Below are 19177 nucleotides of genomic sequence, written 5' to 3'. Positions count from 1 at the left end.
TAAGTTATATTGTTTGATGGAATTGGTAGACTTGTGTACGTGAAATAATAAAGAGGTGTTACTTAGGTGTTATGTCTCTGCAATTCAAAATTGTTCAGAGAACATATAACAGGTTTCGTATAATTTTGGGAGAAGCCTTGGTTAAGGTATTCTTTGATGTTTTAATTATAGTTGGCCCCAACTGATATTTCTGAAATTTCGAGTTCAAATTAAACAAAGACCTTCTCAGAACTAAACACGTGAAGACAGCTTAAGATTACCAACTGAAACGTTGTGTTAGAGTTAGTTAGTTAAGAAAGTTGAATTAACACGATTGTTAAAAAAGTTAAACAAAACAAATACACTTCCAGTTAAGTCGTTTGTAGACAATTAATATTAACCATATTCAATAAGTCACTAAACCCAAGTTGGTGCAGTTAATGCACAATAATACAGTTCGTTTCGACAACCATGTAAAAAATACAAGACATACTAAGGTAAACCATGTATGATTTTATTGTTTACAGATAAAGGAATTTTTTGTTTCACAACAGTTGTCTAGCAATTTTGAATTAAACTGGAAGCTCAAATCACGTGATATTTTACATTTAATAACGAGTTAACAAGTTAATATTAAAAATAATGATAAGAAGAATATTTTTCACAATATAAATAGTCGAGGTAAACAGGACATTAGGCATACTAGCCACTGGACATACTTTCTGAAAATGTTCATACCAAGCTCGCAATATTGTTTGATTTCTACACACTAATATTGACAAAGTGCTTAAATATTGATATTTCACAAAGTTTTAATTAGCGTGTTTTTTTGAAAATAGAAACTGACAATATACGCACAGTAACAACATGGAATACTAAGCAGTAAGTTTGGTATATTCAGCTTCATCAGTAATATCTTGTATAATCAGTGACGTCATTTTCATTTCCTTGGTAGTTCTTTCGGCTGTAGATGCTTTGCTAGATCGTTCTTTAGATTTTGAATTCTCTCTCGTGCTTGATGGAATATGAATATCCACAACAACTGTTTGCTGAGAGCAGAGATCGTCAGGATTAGAATCTGGATTACTCTTTTTTTCGGAGTGGCTGATCAAAATGTTCGTAATTTCAGTGGCAGAGCGGTCTTTACTGGTTTCTTTCTTATGGTTTTTGCTGTTAACACTAGAAAGCTGGACACAAGAAAAGGACGAAACGTAAGAAAGGGGTTTTTTCAAGCGAGTTGAAGAACGACAGGCGACAATCCCCAAAAGAAATCCTACGATCACCAACATCATTCCTGTTATCAAGAGAGTCGGACCGACAACCATAAGAGGATTCCAAAATTTTCCATATTTTTGGTTAAGCTGACGTAGGCTCGGAAAGTCATGAAACAGGGTTTTGTCGAGAATGATCTGTTGCTTACAAGCTACTGAAACAAGCACGCTTCCACCAATAAGGTTGAAGACACCGAATAATGTAAAAGAAATCACAAATGCACTTGCGATGACAATGCCACTGGTCATTCTTTCGTTTGAAGACTTCGAACACCGGATTTGCGGAACCGACGACTTCATATCGAGGATTAACTTAAATTATAGTTCCTTTGATTAGAGATCGTCTACAAAAAGCATGAAAAGTAGAATATTTAATCTACATTAGTACACAACTTTCGTATCAACTGGAAATCATCTGAAAAAGGCTTAACAAAAGAGAACATTACAAATCAGAACACAACTGTAAATTTTATAACCAGTGAAGATAAACTGTATAACTGGATTGGATGACTATGAAAGCTATAATAGATAAGATTATTTTTCCATACTATATTCACTCTTTCAGAACTTTGTGCTTACTAAACAAACATTATTAATATGTATGTATATTCCCAATAAGAAAACAATAATCTATTGTAATCGTTATTTAAAAAAATGACGATTTCATTCAGAACAGTGGTTTAAAAAAATGATTCACTGAAGTAAAGACAGTTTGTTTCCTGGAGCAGCTCTTTCTATATTATTATCAAAAAATTGGGCTTATATTAAAATTTTAGATGAAAATTATGAAGTCAGTCGAGGTTTCAATTCATGGGCTTAACTGTTTCGAAAAAAATGTATTATGCCGCAGATGTTAGATTTCAAGGTTTTTGTTAAGTAGTTTGTAGTGTTCAGTTTATCATTTAGTTCTAATTAAGAGCTGTTCTTAATATTTAAGTTTAGAACTGAAATCAGCAAAGTGGATATTCCTGCAGAAATCTGACCAATAACCCGGCTTTATGTACCAGAGGCTCAATGACCTCGAGAACAACAGGTTGCTTTGAAGAAGCAGTTAAAAGAAACAGCTGAAATGTGCAGTGGAAAAGAAATAGTTGGATAAACGGGCCTGATAGAAGATGATTTTGCTAATGATTGCAAGTTTAGAATATTCAGCAGTACATGGGGTGAATGTATGCAGCTTAGTGTAGCAGGGCCTTCATTAGTGTTGAAAAATTAGTAAAAATTGGAGACACCTACAGTACAGAAAAACTGACAGATATTAATACAGTATGATAATTCATTAAGAATGCACTTAATTTTTCCACACATTTATTTCTCACCAGGATAACATTTGTAAGAACATTGTCAATAATGTGAAAACCTCATAGGAAAAGGAACTGGTATAGAGTTCAGGTTTGAATATCAATTAGGAAATTTGGATCTACAGGGATAAATAGGTAATCGATCAACAAATGAAAATGTTATAAATACATGATATTTGAATGAACATTCCATGTTCGTTCATCAACAAACTCTGTGACAATATGTTAGACGTCCTGATCTAAAAAGAACAAAGAGCTTACATGCAAAGACTTAAAGTACGTAGTTACATTTTCATATGTTGTAATTAAGGTTCAGCCTGTTGTAAGTCTGTAGACCTAAAAAGATGTTGGATATTTATGTAAAAAAGAATAATTTTTCTGAGAAAGAGAGTGGTTCATCAATATTTCTTTATTTCCATTACTGTACGTTAACAGTATATTCATGATAAAAAGCTATAATAATGTTTGTGAAGTTTACCTATTTTTACAGTATCTCTAATATCAACTACCTTATTGAGCATGTTGGTAGTATATGCACAGAACATTGGTGATTAACAAATACAGTTCTGTGTAAAAGTATCATGAAAAAGTAAAAATGTATTTCAAGCTGCTTTCAAAGGACAATGCAAAATAAATCACATGCAAAATATCAAAATGTTATAAATCTTAATATTTAATACAACAGAAAGTTAAGAGTGCATCCCATAATACAGACTAGTTGTATTGTATACACAATATAGTTCTGACAACAGAGAAAAACTGTATTTTATTACAATTTACCGATCTTATAGTAAGTAATATTTGTTGTTGTTTTTTAGAATAGGTGCGGCGTTTCTATCACTGGTGCGATCATTATTACGTATAGTATAGACTAGTGGTACAATGAAAAAAAACTTTACTAAGATATACGATAATCCATATTATCATATTTATGTGAATATAATAGTATGTTGTTTGCTGCATGTGTAGATGTGGTCTTCACCAAAATTGGTAAGGGTGTTCGTTGGGTCCATGGAAAGATATAAACATACTTTCAGTTTTACATTTTACTTTTATCGTTTTTATGCTTGTGTTTACGTTTTCGTCTTTTTTTTTTACCACTACTTCGCACCCTGTTGATGGACCTTCACCAAATTTGGTATGAAGTTTGTTGAGTCCATGCGAAGAGTCATGCAAATTTGCGGCTTACGTTTTGTGTTTTGTAGCTTTTACAATTACAATTAAACAGAAGGGGAGCAACTTTTCATGTTTTAAGATAAGGTTTTATTGGTCATGAATTTACATGACTTTTTTCCAGGAGGCCGGTATTCCAGCTGGTAATATGTATATAAAATAAACCATCGTTATAACGTGTTTTGTCATTGGACGGGTTCTTTAGGACTTTTCGGCCCGGCATGGCCAAGCGTGTTAAGGCGTGCGACTTGTAATCCGAGGGTCGCGGGTTTGCATCCCAGTCGCGCCAAACATGCTCGCCCTTTCAGCCGTGGGGGCGTTATAATGTGACGGTCAATCCCACTATTTGTTGGTAAAAGAGAAGCCCAAGAGTTGGCGGTGGGTGGTGATGACTAGCTGCCTCCCTCTAGCCTTACACTGCTAAATTAGGGACGGCTAGCACAGATAGCCCTCGAGTTGCTTTGTGTGAAATTCCAAAAGAAACAATTAGGACTTTTCTAAAACGAATTAATTTATTTCTTCAATCGCGTTATATTACAAAGGCTAAGTTGTCTGGTAGGCCTAACTTCACTAATAATGTTTCAACAGAAATTCTGAAGCTAAAATATACCTAACCTGCAAACAAGATCACGCTAATCAATCAGTAATAAGAGGAAAATTGCATTAAAGATACATTGCACCACAGACATTTGAGTTCCAGTATGTGAATTTAGTTAAAATTATATTCCATAATAAATACTATGTTATAATAGTTAAAATTCAATTGTTCGCATATCCAACAACACAGGATAAAATGGTAATATACAGAAAATTATACTAATAATATATCCACCAACAAGGTTTGAAATATTGAATGTAACTATTAAATTATAATACGTCTCACTTTGAGTTTGCGTTATAGCGGATAAAAGCTATGTTAGTTGTAGATCACAAGTTACAAATTAGTATTAATTGGCTAAATTAAGTCAACAATTTCATGCTATAAAAATTAGTGTTATAACAGAAAAATAAAAAACTGCTTTACCATAATACAGATTAGAGTTATAGAATAATAATGTTAACATCCGATTTGACAATAATTGTTACAATTATAACATGTTAAATACGTTAATAACATTATTAACAATACAAATTAGTAATGTTATGCAAAAACTACATCCCACAATACAGGTTATTGTTATAATACGTGAGAACTATATTAAAACTATACTCAGAATGTAAACCGGGTGTAATTGGCAACAGTGGGCTTTACAATACAAATTATTTGTGATTGATAGAAACTATGTTTCAGTCTAGCCAACAAAACAATGGAAATTGCTTTTTTTTTAACATCACATAATTCGATATAAGCATGTAAAACTAAGTTAATAATATATCTCACAATACAGGTTTGTTCTAATATCTTAAAACTACTTTAGGATTATAATAAATAAAAAAGACACGTTAGCTTTGTGTCTTACAACATAGACTAGTGTTACAATTGTGTCTTACAACATAGACTAGTGTTACAATTGTGTCTTACAACACAGACTAGTGTTACAATTGTGTCTTACAACATAGACTAGTGTTACAATTGTGTCTTACAACACAGACTAGTGTTACAATTGTGTCTTACAACACAGACTAGTGTTACAATTGTGTCTTACAACATAGACTAGTGTTACAATTGTGTCTTACAACACAGACTAGTGTTACAATTGTGTCTTACAACATAGACTAGTGTTACAAAAGATGAAATTTTCATTAACATTATATACCACTATTTACATTATCGTATAATAGATAGAAAAACAAACCATTGTTTTAATGCGTTTTATCATTGGATAGGTTCTATAGATCTTTTCGATAACGGATGACTATTTTTTTAATCACGCTATATCATAGAATCTAGGTTCACAATGTTTCAACCAAATGATCTTTGGAAACTAAAGCACGCCTAACTTACAATGTTCAATCTATTCAATCACTTCCAAAGATTCCACCCTGATCGATCGATAACAAACGCGCTGTCTGGCTAGGTTACTAAGTTAATTACTAACGAACAGACGCACTAACGTTCACCGTCCAGCTCACTAAATGACACTAAAACGACACATTAATTTAACTCACCCAGTCTAACATCCTTATGTTGCTAAAGTTTTCTTTATATGTACTATAGAGAGCTACGAGATTTCACAGATGTCGAAATGTTCATGAAATTTAGAGACTTCATACAATCATTACATCATGTTATAAACTTGTTCTACTGAATAAAACATTAAAATAATAATATTATAGTCCACAGCAGTATGCTAACTTCGTGTTTTATAATACAGGCTAGTGTTATGATAGATAGAATGTGTTTGTGTGTTTCCTTATAGCAAACCCACAACGGGCTATCTGATGAGCACACCGAAGGAAATCGAAACTCTGATTTCAGCGTTGTAAATCCTTAGACTTACCGCTAGGCGATAAATAGAAACTAAGTGATGTCGAGAAAACCCACTTGTAGAAAAATTATATATGTAAAAACGGCTCGTTTGAGTTGAGAAAATTGAACCTGACGATGACCCAAGAAGGTCGAAACGTTTTTCGCTCCTCTACGTAAAATATTTTCTCAACCCAAACGAGCCGTTTTTACATATATAAATAGATAGAAACTGTATTAACAATATATTAGACAGTAAAGAGTTGTATTTATGTCAAAGGTACTTAGACTATCTGCCAGGGAGAGATTAACTGCTTAAGTCTATGTTAAATAAATCTATAATAAAGATTAGTTATAAGGTTTATTGAAAACAATTTAGATACTTTTTCATACAGTATAGATTGATTGTAAGGCATGACTGATACTGCATTTGTAGCATTGTCAGGTAGAAATTGATTTCCCGATAAGCATCAGAAAGTTTGACTCGCTAACAACAAGAAATAAGGAGAGTAATTTCTATTTAATAACTTGATAGAGTTTGTTTTTTTATAAATAAATGATGACATTAGACAAATTTTAAAAATGTGTACAATATTTGTTAGGAAACAGGCAAAAAGAGAACACAGAACACGTTTATTTGCGCACATGAAAATACAGCCACTTGCACTGAATAATTATTAATTTCTCAAATTCTATCTTTAATCAAATAACTATTGATAGAAGTGGACTGAAAAAGTAAACAGGTAAATTAGACTTATTTGGCTTGTCGACATCGTCATTTCGTGAAACTTGCTTTTTCTCACAACATGGTCGAATATAGTACAAAGGGAATGTATTGCCGACTAGTAAAAGATATTATTTCAATTGCCATAGTATTTTTTTCACCCTTATACTGTACCTCACCGTGTTATTCTCTCGGGCAAAATAGACACTACCTGAATACGCGCTTGGCCATGCGGGTCTTTATTTAGTGAAATAGGGCTCGTTTGGGAATAACAAGGTTATTTTACGAAACTGTCAATTCTTTTCTTTTAAACTGGGCCCGGCATGGCCAAGCGTGTTAAGGCGTGCGACTCGTCATCTGAGGGTCGCGGGTTCGCATCCCGGTCGCGCCAAACATGCTCGCCCTTTCAGCCGTGGGGGCGTTATAATGTGACGGTCATTCCCACTATTCGTTGGTAAAAGAGTAGCCCAAGAGTTGGCGGTGAGTGGTGATGACTAGCTGCCTTCCCTCTAGTCTTACACTGCTAAATTAGGGACGGCTAGCACAGATAGCCCTCGAGTAGCTTTATGCGAAATTCGAAAACAAACCTTTTAAACTGTTAATATTGTTTTATTTTTCACACTTGTTACTAAATGGAGTATTCCGAATGTTTAAAATAAAACTTCTTTTAAAATGTACAACTTATAACTCAAAATGTTTGTAATATATATATATATACAATTTTTATTTACCAAAACACTCCAAATCTTATAAAAAGTTATTACAATTCTAGAATTTTCCATTTTTGGTAAAAAGACATCATTCTTAAGTCATGCATTGTAGATCAAAAATGAAAAATTATTCGTTGAAATTTTATGTTTCAAATTAATAAAGGATCATGTTTTATTTAAATTTCTGTAAATATCCTTCAATGGTTTTAGTTTGAAACGTTAGTAATATGTTAAATATATTATACATTTCTGAAATCAGAAAGATGCTTCATTCTACTTTAGAAGCTAGATAACTTTTCAACTGTGTCGCTTATAGTAACTTCGATTAAAAATATCTTGCTTCTAAAGTAGAATGAAGCACCTTTCTGATTTCAGGAATATAGTGCATGTTAAAGATATTATATATTCCTGAAATCAGAAAGGTACTTCATTTTACTTTAGAAGCCAGATATATTTTAATCGAAATAACTATAAGCGACAGTGTATGCTATTACATAAGGATAAATAGATTTATACTTTGACGTCACATTTAATCTTGATACTAAGTATCTTATTTACATAATATATTATCTTCAGAACTTTATTAACGTGTCTAGATATTTCAAGACAAGTAAAATCAGCTTATCCGTTTGTCAGCTCCTAATAATGGCCTACGGTCTTACTCCGACGTAATCTAATCTAATCAAAACCAGCTATCTCTTTTTCCAAAGACTTTTGTGAGATGTTATGTGTTAAGATAATTATAAGCCCATGTACTTAGACTGTGTTATAAGCACCGTATCTTGTGACTAAGCACATTTTAAAATTCAGTTGCAATAACGAATAAATATTTGATGTCGCGTTCTGTGATACTGGATCTACTATAAAGTCGAAAATTAAAAACATTTATGGTTTTACTAACTTATTTGCTATGTTTATAAAATTTAGATATTTATTACAGCTTGAGCAATATTATGTTACCTACATACTTAATGTTCAGCTATCCTCATACTAAGTGTTTTATGTAGACGTGTATTAAAAATTCAATTTTAATAAGGTTACATCAGTTTATAAAATTATTAAAATTGGGAAGTGTCTTTACACAAGTATAAGATTTTTGATACTTTAGAAATGTTTTATACAAAAAAACAATAAAACAAAAAACCGTATTATATTATTCAACACCAGGACGAATTAATTACATATTTTTAATTCTATAAAATTCCAAGTCCTTGAAATCAAGAATAATGCGATAAACAAAATTTTGAGTTCAAGATTCCTGAAAACAGTGATGTTTGTTTTTTTCAAAATAATTTCGTGTAAAGTTAATAAATAACATTACTTTTACTTTTTCTGAATTGTGGTAAAAATTTACATAATAATCGTTTATATTTCTTTTGTCCCGCGTCTAATTTCCAATAATTTATAATTTTGAAGAATAAAACCTGTCAAAGAATTCTTGAGTTTCTTAATTTAATATTTTGGTGGCGCTTCAGTAACTCTTTTACATTTTATAATGTATTTATTTTCTTATCCCCCGCTGATGCAGCGGTAAGTATACGAAGTTACAACGCTAAAATCAGGAGTTCGATTATCCTCGATGGACAGAGCAGATAGCTCAATGTGGCTTTTCTAAAAGAGATACACAAATACACATTTACTTTCTTTGATAGTGATTGCTTTAGTTTGTTTTGAATTCCGTTCAAAGCTAGACGAGGACTATCTGAGCTTTTTTGATATTAACATGAATGTTAGACAAACTGTATGTGCAGCGTATGTTGGCATATTGTGTGAAAATACAATTCAACAGAAAATATAATCGTAAAATAAATATTTCTGAACCTCAACTAAACTTCAAAGTCGTACTGTACGGAAAATAAATATCAGACTGAAGGATAGAAACTCATTATGTAAGATACATCATCATATTGTAATATGATCATAAGCTTCACTTCGCTATGTACAATCTTCTTCCGGAAGAAATTTAGGAGAGTATCCCCAATTTGCAGTTACAGTAAATTTCGCCAAAATGTATAGCCGATCCTCCAAAATCGATTAGCGAAGACAGATAAATGTCGAACAAATGCGACATTCTTAGCAGTAATATTACAAAAGATATATATCCCAGTTAATTTATAAATATATACGTATACTTCAAAATTGATCCCATAAGCATTTCGGACTTTCAGACCGTTGTACCAAACCCTACACTTTTTGTAGTGAAATGTTAAAGGTTACAGTGCAAGTGCTAAATAAAACTTGGATACTGTGAAAGTGAATACAGTTTATTTCCTTCAACAGTGTAAATTAGTGCTTAATAAAAGAAAAAAAAAACTGGTAGGTTCAGCTTTTATATTTTTGCCGTTTCTGACTTACACTGAAAGTCGTTTATCTTCTGGAAGAGTCGAACGATCTCTCTGTAATTTAAAACTTAGTACTGAGTAGAGACACAGTAGCGTTCCGTAACAAGATAAGTGATAAAAGTATTAAAAGAACAACTTCATATTAGACAAATGTATTCCAAGAGATAGCGGTGGGTGGTTTTGGCTAGCTGCCTTACCTCTATTAATTTCAAAATTATGGACTGCTGTGCACAAAAAGCTTTTGTACAGCTTTTCGTGAAAATTCTAAATACAAAAAGGATAACATTATCATGGTGATAATCATGATCTCAATAAATTACAGAGAAACATAATACTTACTGAACGTATACACAAGATGAAATCGAAAAATAAATTAACTAAACAATGGCTAAAAACTGTCCAACAGGATCTAAACCTTAGATTTTAATTACATTAACAATTGCATAATGATAAGAAAATGTGTTGTCTGATTTATAGATCACAATTTATTAATCAGTTAGACATTTCTACAGGAAATGTTTAACAGAAATAAAACTGAATAACTTTATTTATATCTGTGTTAAACATTTCTAAGAGAAACGTCTAATTGATGAATATATTATGGTGTAAGTTTGAAACAGTGTTATTGTTTGAAATGATCTCAGTAGATGAATGTAGATTTTAGTGGAACAACAAAGTTTGTTTTTATTTTTTTTCTAAGTACTTTAAAACGTTTTGAGGACTTATATACGTAGACTTTGAATACAAGTCAATAATCTTATGTACTTAGACCACTGTAGAGACCTAAAGATTCCAAAATGTTCTTCTACAAAAATTTAAAATGTATAAAAAAATTGAAAGTATGTTAACGTATTCACTTTAAACTATCACTCAAAACCTCCACAATCAGGTCTTTCTAGGTTGTTAATTAGTTAAACACCACCACTATAACTTCGGAAAAATTGTGTTCTAAAAGAGTTTATCAACGTTAATAACAGACTATAAAAATCTGCATAAGAATTGAACCTAGTAAACTTACATATTAAAAACTAATTTCTTTAAACAAAAAAATACACTTTAGCATCACAGGATATAAGAGAAGGATCAAATAAATATTAATATACAATATAAAGCTTTGATTTTACAGGAAATAATATAATATTTTGTTATCAGTTCATCAGGAAAAGCCAAATAAAATGATATTATAGAGATAAACTGTACTAAACAATGGATTAACATGACATTCTACACATAATAAACTATAAGAATGTTAAAATGTTTCAGTTGAAAAACAAGGGCGTGCCACCAGATTCCCTCGTTAGTCTGCGCGAGATGTAGATGTAAAATGGCATTCACACACCCACACATACACTGCTGGCCAAAATCTTAAGGCCATTGAACATAAATAAAAAATATGCATTTTTGCGTTGTTAGACTCAACCACTTATTTGAGTATAGCTTCATTTGTGTTCAAGCATAAGCGTTGTCAACTTCTCCCACTGACATCTCCTGTGGTGCATTGGGTAAAGACATGGCAAAGGCTAAAAAGTTGACAAAGTTTGAACGTGGCAGAATTGTCGAGCTGCAAAAGCAAGGTTTCTCTCAACGTACCACCGCTGGTGAGATTGGGTGTAGTAAAACTGCTGTTGCAAATTTCTTAAAAGACCCTGAGGGATACGGAACGAGAATTTCAAGTGGTCGGCCCAAGAAAATTTCGCCGGCGTTGAGCAGGAGGATTTTACGGGTTGTTCGGCAAGACACTAGCCGATAGTCGAACCAGATTAAGGCTCTTACGGACGCAGGATGCAGCTCAAGAACAATAAGACGGCATCTACGAGAGAAAGGCTTTAAAAACCTTAAACGTTTTTAAGGCCACGCCTCCTTCCACATCACAAAACAGCTCGGTTAAACTTTGCTGAAAAGCACCAAACATGGGACGTAGAAAAGTGGACGAAGATTTTGTTCTTTGATGAGAAAAATGTAACCTGGATGGTCCAGGTGGCTTCCAACGTTACTGGCACCATAAGGATATCCCACAGGAGACATTTTCTACACGACACAATGGAAGAGGTTCCATCATGATCTGAGGTGCTTTCTCCTTCCATAGAATAATTGAGCTTCAGGTTATACTGGGGCGTCAAACAGCAGCTGGCTATATTGGCATGTTGGAGAGAGCATCCTTATTGACTGAAAGCTCTCGCTTGTGTGGAAATGACTGGATCTTTCAGCAGGACAACACTGCAATCCACAATGCCCGCAGGACAAAGGACTTTTTCATAGCGAATAACGTGATTCTTTTGGACCATTCAGCGTGTTCACCCAAACTAAACCCCATTGAAAATGTTTGGAGGTGGATGGCAAGGGAAGTCTATAGAAATGGACGTCAGTTCCAAGCAGTGCATGATCTTCGTGAAGCTATCTTCACAACTTGGAATAACATTTCAACCAGCCTTCTGCAAATGCTTATATCGACCATGCCAAAGCGAATGTTTGCAGTTATTCGCAGTGACAGCCGTGCAACTCACTACTGAGACCTCTTGTTGGGCATTTCCTATCCTGTTTAGGACTTCTTTTTGATATGGTATTAAACTTTTAATCAGCTAGTATTTAGGCTAATTTCATAGTGTTCACATTTTCCCTATTAAATGCTAAAAATGTTTTTTATTTTTAGTTTTCCTTCTCTTATTTTCATTTTTCGAAGCTCTACTCAAATATGTGGTTGAGTCTAACAACGCAAAATGCATATTTTTTTCTTTATGCTCATTGACCTTAAGATTTGGGCCAGCAGTGTATATATAATATTAATACTGAAGAGTTAGGTAAAATAAACCAGATGAAAAGAAAGGACTGCGTTAAAAACACCAAATCCAAACCTCTGACTAATGTTAGTTTGTTATAATAAAAAACAAGCCGAAACAATTAATAAACGCTGAAGCAATTGAAAGAATCCCCACATTGCAGTGGGGTTACACTGTCTATCAGACTTAACCTCCGCTCGGTACTCTCACAATAAGAAATAAATTAAAGTAATAGAAATAGAAATGAGGAGAACGAGATGTGAGTGCTTAAGCCTACAACGTTCCTCATCTATATCACACTTTTCTTTCTGCAAACAGTTGCAGGAAGGCGAGTGCTCTCCAAAGTAAAGAAGAAAAAATTAATTACATGAAGAAATAAATAAAAAATGAAAATAAGGTACAACCATTTGTAGACAAAGAAGTTAACGTACCACCTGAAGTTAACATCCCAGTCTTCATTATGGTGGTAAGGCACGAATTAGTAGTTCAATAGACGAGTTATACTAGTATAAAGGGTCCCAACCAGTTGTTTAAAGTAACTAGTATAACTCCCAAACATCACCCATTGAATCGACTGTAAATATCAATTTTCATATTCTAAACAAGTCTTTATATGCGGTATATGATGGTGCAGCGTTTTGTATTTTGTTTCGGTTTGTTTTTGTTTATAACAAACTATATATGTATATAAAGTGTTTAATTTATACAGGGAAATGCCATTGATTTTCTAAGTATATCCGATCTGGTGACATACAAATTATTTCAAATTACAGTTGGAATTTTCAATCTAGATGGCACCTTTATGCACGTGGACAAACATTTAGATCCCTAATTTTGAAATGCTGACAAGAGTTAGCAACCTAAAATTTCCCGACTCTTTGAACTCATTGACAAAGCAGGAATAAATTGTCGCTTTTATAACGCGCCACATTTCAATGTGTAAAGTATGGTCAAAAACACGATGTTTAAACCCTAATCTCTTAAATATGCAGCTCAACGAACTATCTACTAGGTAACATATCACACACGTAAATAAATAGAATATTTTAGTTTATAAAAGCACGACATGATGCTCTACGTTTGACTTACTTGGTGAAACTTGCAAAAATGATATTTACATAATTAAGATGCTTTAGTTAAACAAATAGTAAGATGACATTTAACATCAAGTTTACTTGAAAAACTAAATAAATACAGATGTAGATGAAGTGTTATTAAACTAAGGCAGTCAGCGTTTAGCTTACCTCTTAAAATATACTAAGTCAGTTAACAACTTTCTTGAAGATTTATTTTTTGAAATTAAAATAGTTTGTATAAAAAAATAGATAAATAATTGCTTAAAAATAGGGCATATGTTTGAACTAAAACTAACTGCTTTATAAAGTTCTCACAAATAAAAATGTATTTAAGTATGACCTGTATTATTTAAGAGCACACATTAAATAAACGCAATCAAAACCAAGTAGCTTTTAACATTTTGCAATGACAATGACTCAGTTTATTTTCAGTTTACTATGTATTTTAAATACGACAATGTGTTTTCATAGTTCAAATATTTTGTAATTTCCATGGTTTAGACATTAAACGTAAGTATGGCAATAGAATAAACTTTATGTTCAACACGTTTTTTCCATTTTCAGTTTAGACTTTTTTATGAAAAGAGAGAATAAGTTTTAAAATACACTGTTTAATTTTGACTTTTGGTTGTACCTTAAAATACAGTGAAAAGCTAACAGTTTTTGATTGTAGTTTGTGTTTCAAAATACAGTGCCAAACCTTACAATTTGCTAGTTGAGAGAACGACACAGAACAGACGTTTCAACAAACAATACATCATTTAATGAAACCCTCGCCTCACGATACATGTTTTCAGTTTTATTTTTGAGGTAGTATTTTCATCTGCTATAGACTATACATATATATATAAACACACACAAATGCTTACCATTTCATTTCTGGATTGCAAACAAATGACGTAGCAAAGAAACTATTACTTTAAACAGTTGTGAATTAGAATCATAAATGCAAAGGTTCTGTTGAGTTACTTGAAAGAATTGGAGGAAAATCCGCTTGAAGGTCCTTTGTATTTGATTTGTTTTTAGATTTTCATAATAATGACTAACGCGCAAGAGAGAGAGAGAGTGAAAGGCAAAGAATACAAGTTGGCACCGTGAGTCTCGTGCGCTGGGCTGTCTTGTTCTGACTGTCGAATGTTCTGCACATTCTATTGCTTCAATCTGATCACGTGACCACCTTACTAACAAGAACGACTAGTAAAGCGACATAAAATGTTACCTAGTTGTAACTCGTAAAGAAAACACGACTTCGTATAATTAAAACCTTTATTCGACTTGAACTTCTCTGCTATTTCTTTCAAACTAACTACAGTATATATAAATATATATATACACATATATATATATTGATTGACAACTTAAGCAACGATTTGAAATACAAAGCGTTCTAATCTTTGTGTAGCTTAAAGCGAAAATAAGAAAAAAAACTCAAGGATGTTAGAAATTAATATTAATAGCATTTTTCTAGCAAAGACACATTGGTCTATCTGCTGTGTCCACCAAGAATAATCGAACCCCTGATTTTAGTGTTGTAAATTCGTAGACTTACTGCTGTCCTTATTATCAATAGAGGCCAACATCATTTACTGTTAAATATCTATCATTCCAAAGTGAACAAAACTATGTACTTAATTTAGTAGCGACGTTATTTAAGTAGTTTTGATTTAAAAGAATAAAAACAGACAAACATGTTTACGAACAAAAAAACTACACCAAGGTTGTTTTACACACCTAAATATAAAAAAGCTCCGTATCTAAACTTCATGTTGAGGGAAGCGAATCTTGAAGCTTCAGTACTTAGCTGGTCATTACATGACATTTGTCTTGCAATATGAGAAAATATCTTTAACTAGCAAATGCCTGTTGAAACAGTTCACGATAACTTTTATAAAACTGATAAATATATATAAAATGTGCAATAAATGCAATGCCTTGGATCATAGCGGAAAATGCAATATGATTATTCTTATAGCAAAGCCCCATCGGGAAATCCGCTAAGTATATTACGTTTGTTTGCAACCAAAGAAGAATGACTACAATGTTGGCAAACATGTTTGGATTTGGATGTAACGGAGGCATCCAGCACAACAGAGTGTTCGGGTTCGTTAACTAGCCGCAGATAATTTGACAAGGTAAAATTATGTACATAATGCCGATATGAACAAATTAAGAAGTAAAATTTTTGCTCTTGATATAGCTCTCTAAAACTACTACTTCAATTGAATACTTGGTTACTTTGCTTTCGTCTGCAACTCAAGGTCACAAAAGTCTTGGCCATGCATGGCCAGGTGGTTAAGGCATTCTATTCGTAGCCTGGGGGTAGAGAGTTCGAATCCCCGTCACACCAAACATCCTCGCCCTTTCAGCCATGGGGCGTTATAATGTTACGGTCAATCCCGCTATTCGTTGGTAAAAGAATAGCCCCAGAGTTGACGGTGGGTGGTGATGATTAGCTGTCTTCCCTCTAGTCTTACACTGCTAATTTAGGTACGGCTAGCGCAGATAGCTCTTGAGTAGCTTTGTGCGAAATTCAAAAACTTGAAGTTGAAAAGTATTTTTACTCTATGGCGTGGAATCACCCAGACTGGAGTCAAGTGTATAAAGTTTCTCATGAAAGTAAAAATGTCGATTCAATTTTAAACCTAATTCAGAAATGAATTAGATTAATTTATTGTTATATCGCCGAAGTTATTAACAACAAAGAAAACCTTTTGAATTAATTAAGGCATAAAATTAAGAAATTAAGAAGTACATTTTCGGTTTTGATTTTGTTTTAAAAGTATGACCTTTCGATCTAGCGCTCTTCGTATAGCTATAGCTAACGGCAAAGGTGCTTGCGCAGAATCTGAAAAATTGCGTACGTAGTATTTTGAATGCTGAACGTAAAAGTTCTCTACAAAGTTACATCTCATATATAAATATAACAAATCATGAGAAGAAAAAGCAAATTAAACTCAAAATTTGAACATAATGTTTAAAAAAGAATGTATAGGGTAAAATAAAATAGATAAAAAACAGATAGTTTGTAGAGCTGCACGTTAATCTCCTTTTCATATGGTCAATGTTTTAATGAATAGAAAACTCCTCAAGTTTATGGTTGTTAATGGTGAGGGACCGGCCAGGCCAGGTGGTTAAGGCACTTGACTCGTAATCTGAGGGTAGTGGATTTGAATCTCTGTCACACCAAACATGCTCGCCCTTTCAACCATGACGGCGTTATAAAGTACGGTCAATCCCACTATTTGTTGGTAAAAGAGTAGCCCAAGACTTGGCGGTGGGTGGTGGTAACTGGCTGCCTTCCATCTAGTCTTACACTGCTAAATTAGGGATGGCTAGCGCAGATAGCCCTCGTGTAGCTTTGCTCAAAAATTCCAAAACCGAACAATACCAATTAAAGGTGATATGTTTGCCTGTAAGCAGCGCTTAAGTTGTAAAAAAATAACGAGTGGAACATTCAAGTTTGATATTCAGTATGCGGTTTGCGGACACTAGTTCCATGCTACAAGAACCTGTTTGTGTATTTTAACAACAGGAATGGTGTTCTGTTTCATTCATCTTCAACTCAACACTGTTTATACATGTATCTTGGTTCCCCAGTTTAATTTGATATCGTTTAGGTGTTCTCGGCAGTGTGTTTGTCAATTGTGTAAACTATTGTATATATTTTTTGCAAATTATGCAGTGAATGATATATTCAGAGGTACATGTAAAGGAGTGTCTTATGTTGAAAGTTGTATTTTTATTTCGTATCTTTGTGATGCTGTTTCGTCTCAAGCGCGAGTTTTAGTTTGGTTTGTTTTGAATTTCGTGCAAAGCTACTCGAAGGCTCTCTGCGCTATCCATCCCTAATTTATCAGTATAAGACCAGAAGGAAGGAAGCTAGTCATCACTACCCACCGCCAACTCTTGGGCTACTCTTTTACCAACGAATGGTGAGATTGACCGTCACATTATAATGCCCCTACGGCTGAAAGAGCGAGCATTTTTGGTGCCACGGGAATTCGAACCCGCGACCCTCTGATAAGGTCTCATTATGTTAACACAAATCACTTTTACACCCAAAAAGGCAAACAATTTTCTGTTACTACTTCACATGTAAACATATAAAATGATAAAAAAATGTAATTACACAATTCGCTTCTGGTATAAAAATAAAGACATCAGTTAGATAACGTATATAAATAAATTGATTTTACGAGATCGTTATACATAACATCTTGTAAATATAATAGTGATGTATTAGAAAATTAAAACAAAAGTAAATATTTAAAAAAATGCTTGTGCATAAGTTTAATAAACTGAAGTCGCCACAACGTTAAAGAAACAGTCTTAATCAATATTTGACAAAGGTCTGTGTATGTTTGTTTGATTTTTACTGGCGGACTGCTGGATGGATTATCACCAGACCTAGCATGTACCCTTAGAGCCAGTCGGCGTTTCTATCTGAGACCCCAGGAGGGGATCCTATGTTTTCCCAGTAAGTTGAACTGATACATAAGCTGGTAATTTATCAAAGTCTCAGACTAGTCGGACAATTCTGCGTATTCTATCCTGTCATAATCAAGAGAAACCACGAGTTAACCCTAAGAGAGAGTGTGGGTGTGTTTTCTTATAGCAAAGTCATATCGGGCTATTTGCTGAGACCACCGAGAGAAATCTAACCCTTGTTTTTAGCGTTGTAAATCCGTAGACTTACCGCTACACTATCCGGAATGCCATAAGAGAGAGAGAGGTTTATTTTTCGCCATGCAGTTTGTGTGTACATATATATCTCAACATTGAACATCATACAAAAGTTCGACCTGCAGCGCCACCAACGTTTCAATACTGAATTATGAAAATTAATTCATATAATGCCTGAATTAGTATCTTTAATCATTTTTTTTTCTGAATTTGTAATGATCACTTAGCATTAAATTTATCTCTGTGATCAATATAATTAACAAGATTAACGTTTTACCACTGGCTACGCTGAGCCGAGTCTGCCATCATTAGGCTAATGCAGGCTCTTTAATTTATTTATTTCTCTATTGCAGTTTTATGCTCTTTCAATTTAAAGTTTATGGTCTCATATGTTTGTCCTGCATACTCTAATTGATTGATATATATAGAATGTTATAACGGTCAGATCTTTCTGTTTCACTGTATCTTTTGATCCATTTATAAAAAGTTCTTAAAACGAGAAGAAACGATTAACCGATAATCTGTAAGCTTTTTAAAATATTTCCCAATTTGTGTGAAAACAGATTTAACATACGTAAAGCACATTTTCATCGTATTAGTACTATTATTCATTTCTAATTTAATCCATTAACACATTTATAATTTACGACATAATTATTATAATTTCTGTCTAAAACCCGTATCATGTGTAATATAGAATTCTGTGTGGCAACTTGTCAACAAAGGAAGTGATA

The 19177-nt window shown here is 33.2% G+C and overlaps 1 protein-coding gene across 1 annotated transcript; it reads right to left on the bottom strand.

Moving 5' to 3' along the window:
• Positions 1-480: 480 nt before the first annotated feature.
• On the bottom strand, positions 481-14871 carry LOC143227186 (uncharacterized). The gene is made up of 2 exons (XM_076458681.1): positions 14630-14871; positions 481-1594 (listed from the first exon to the last, which is right to left on the bottom strand). The coding sequence occupies exon 2, from the start codon at positions 1548-1550 to the stop codon at positions 855-857; it is 696 nt and encodes a 231-aa protein (XP_076314796.1). The 5' UTR covers positions 1551-1594; positions 14630-14871; the 3' UTR covers positions 481-854.
• Between the last annotated feature and the right edge of the window lie 4306 nt (positions 14872-19177).

This window comes from Tachypleus tridentatus, chromosome 9, assembly GCF_004210375.1.
Source record: "Tachypleus tridentatus isolate NWPU-2018 chromosome 9, ASM421037v1, whole genome shotgun sequence".
Taxonomy (NCBI): Eukaryota; Metazoa; Arthropoda; class Merostomata; order Xiphosura; family Limulidae; genus Tachypleus; species Tachypleus tridentatus.
Note: the sequence above shows the minus strand (reverse complement) of the source record. Positions and strands in the feature narration are given on the sequence as shown.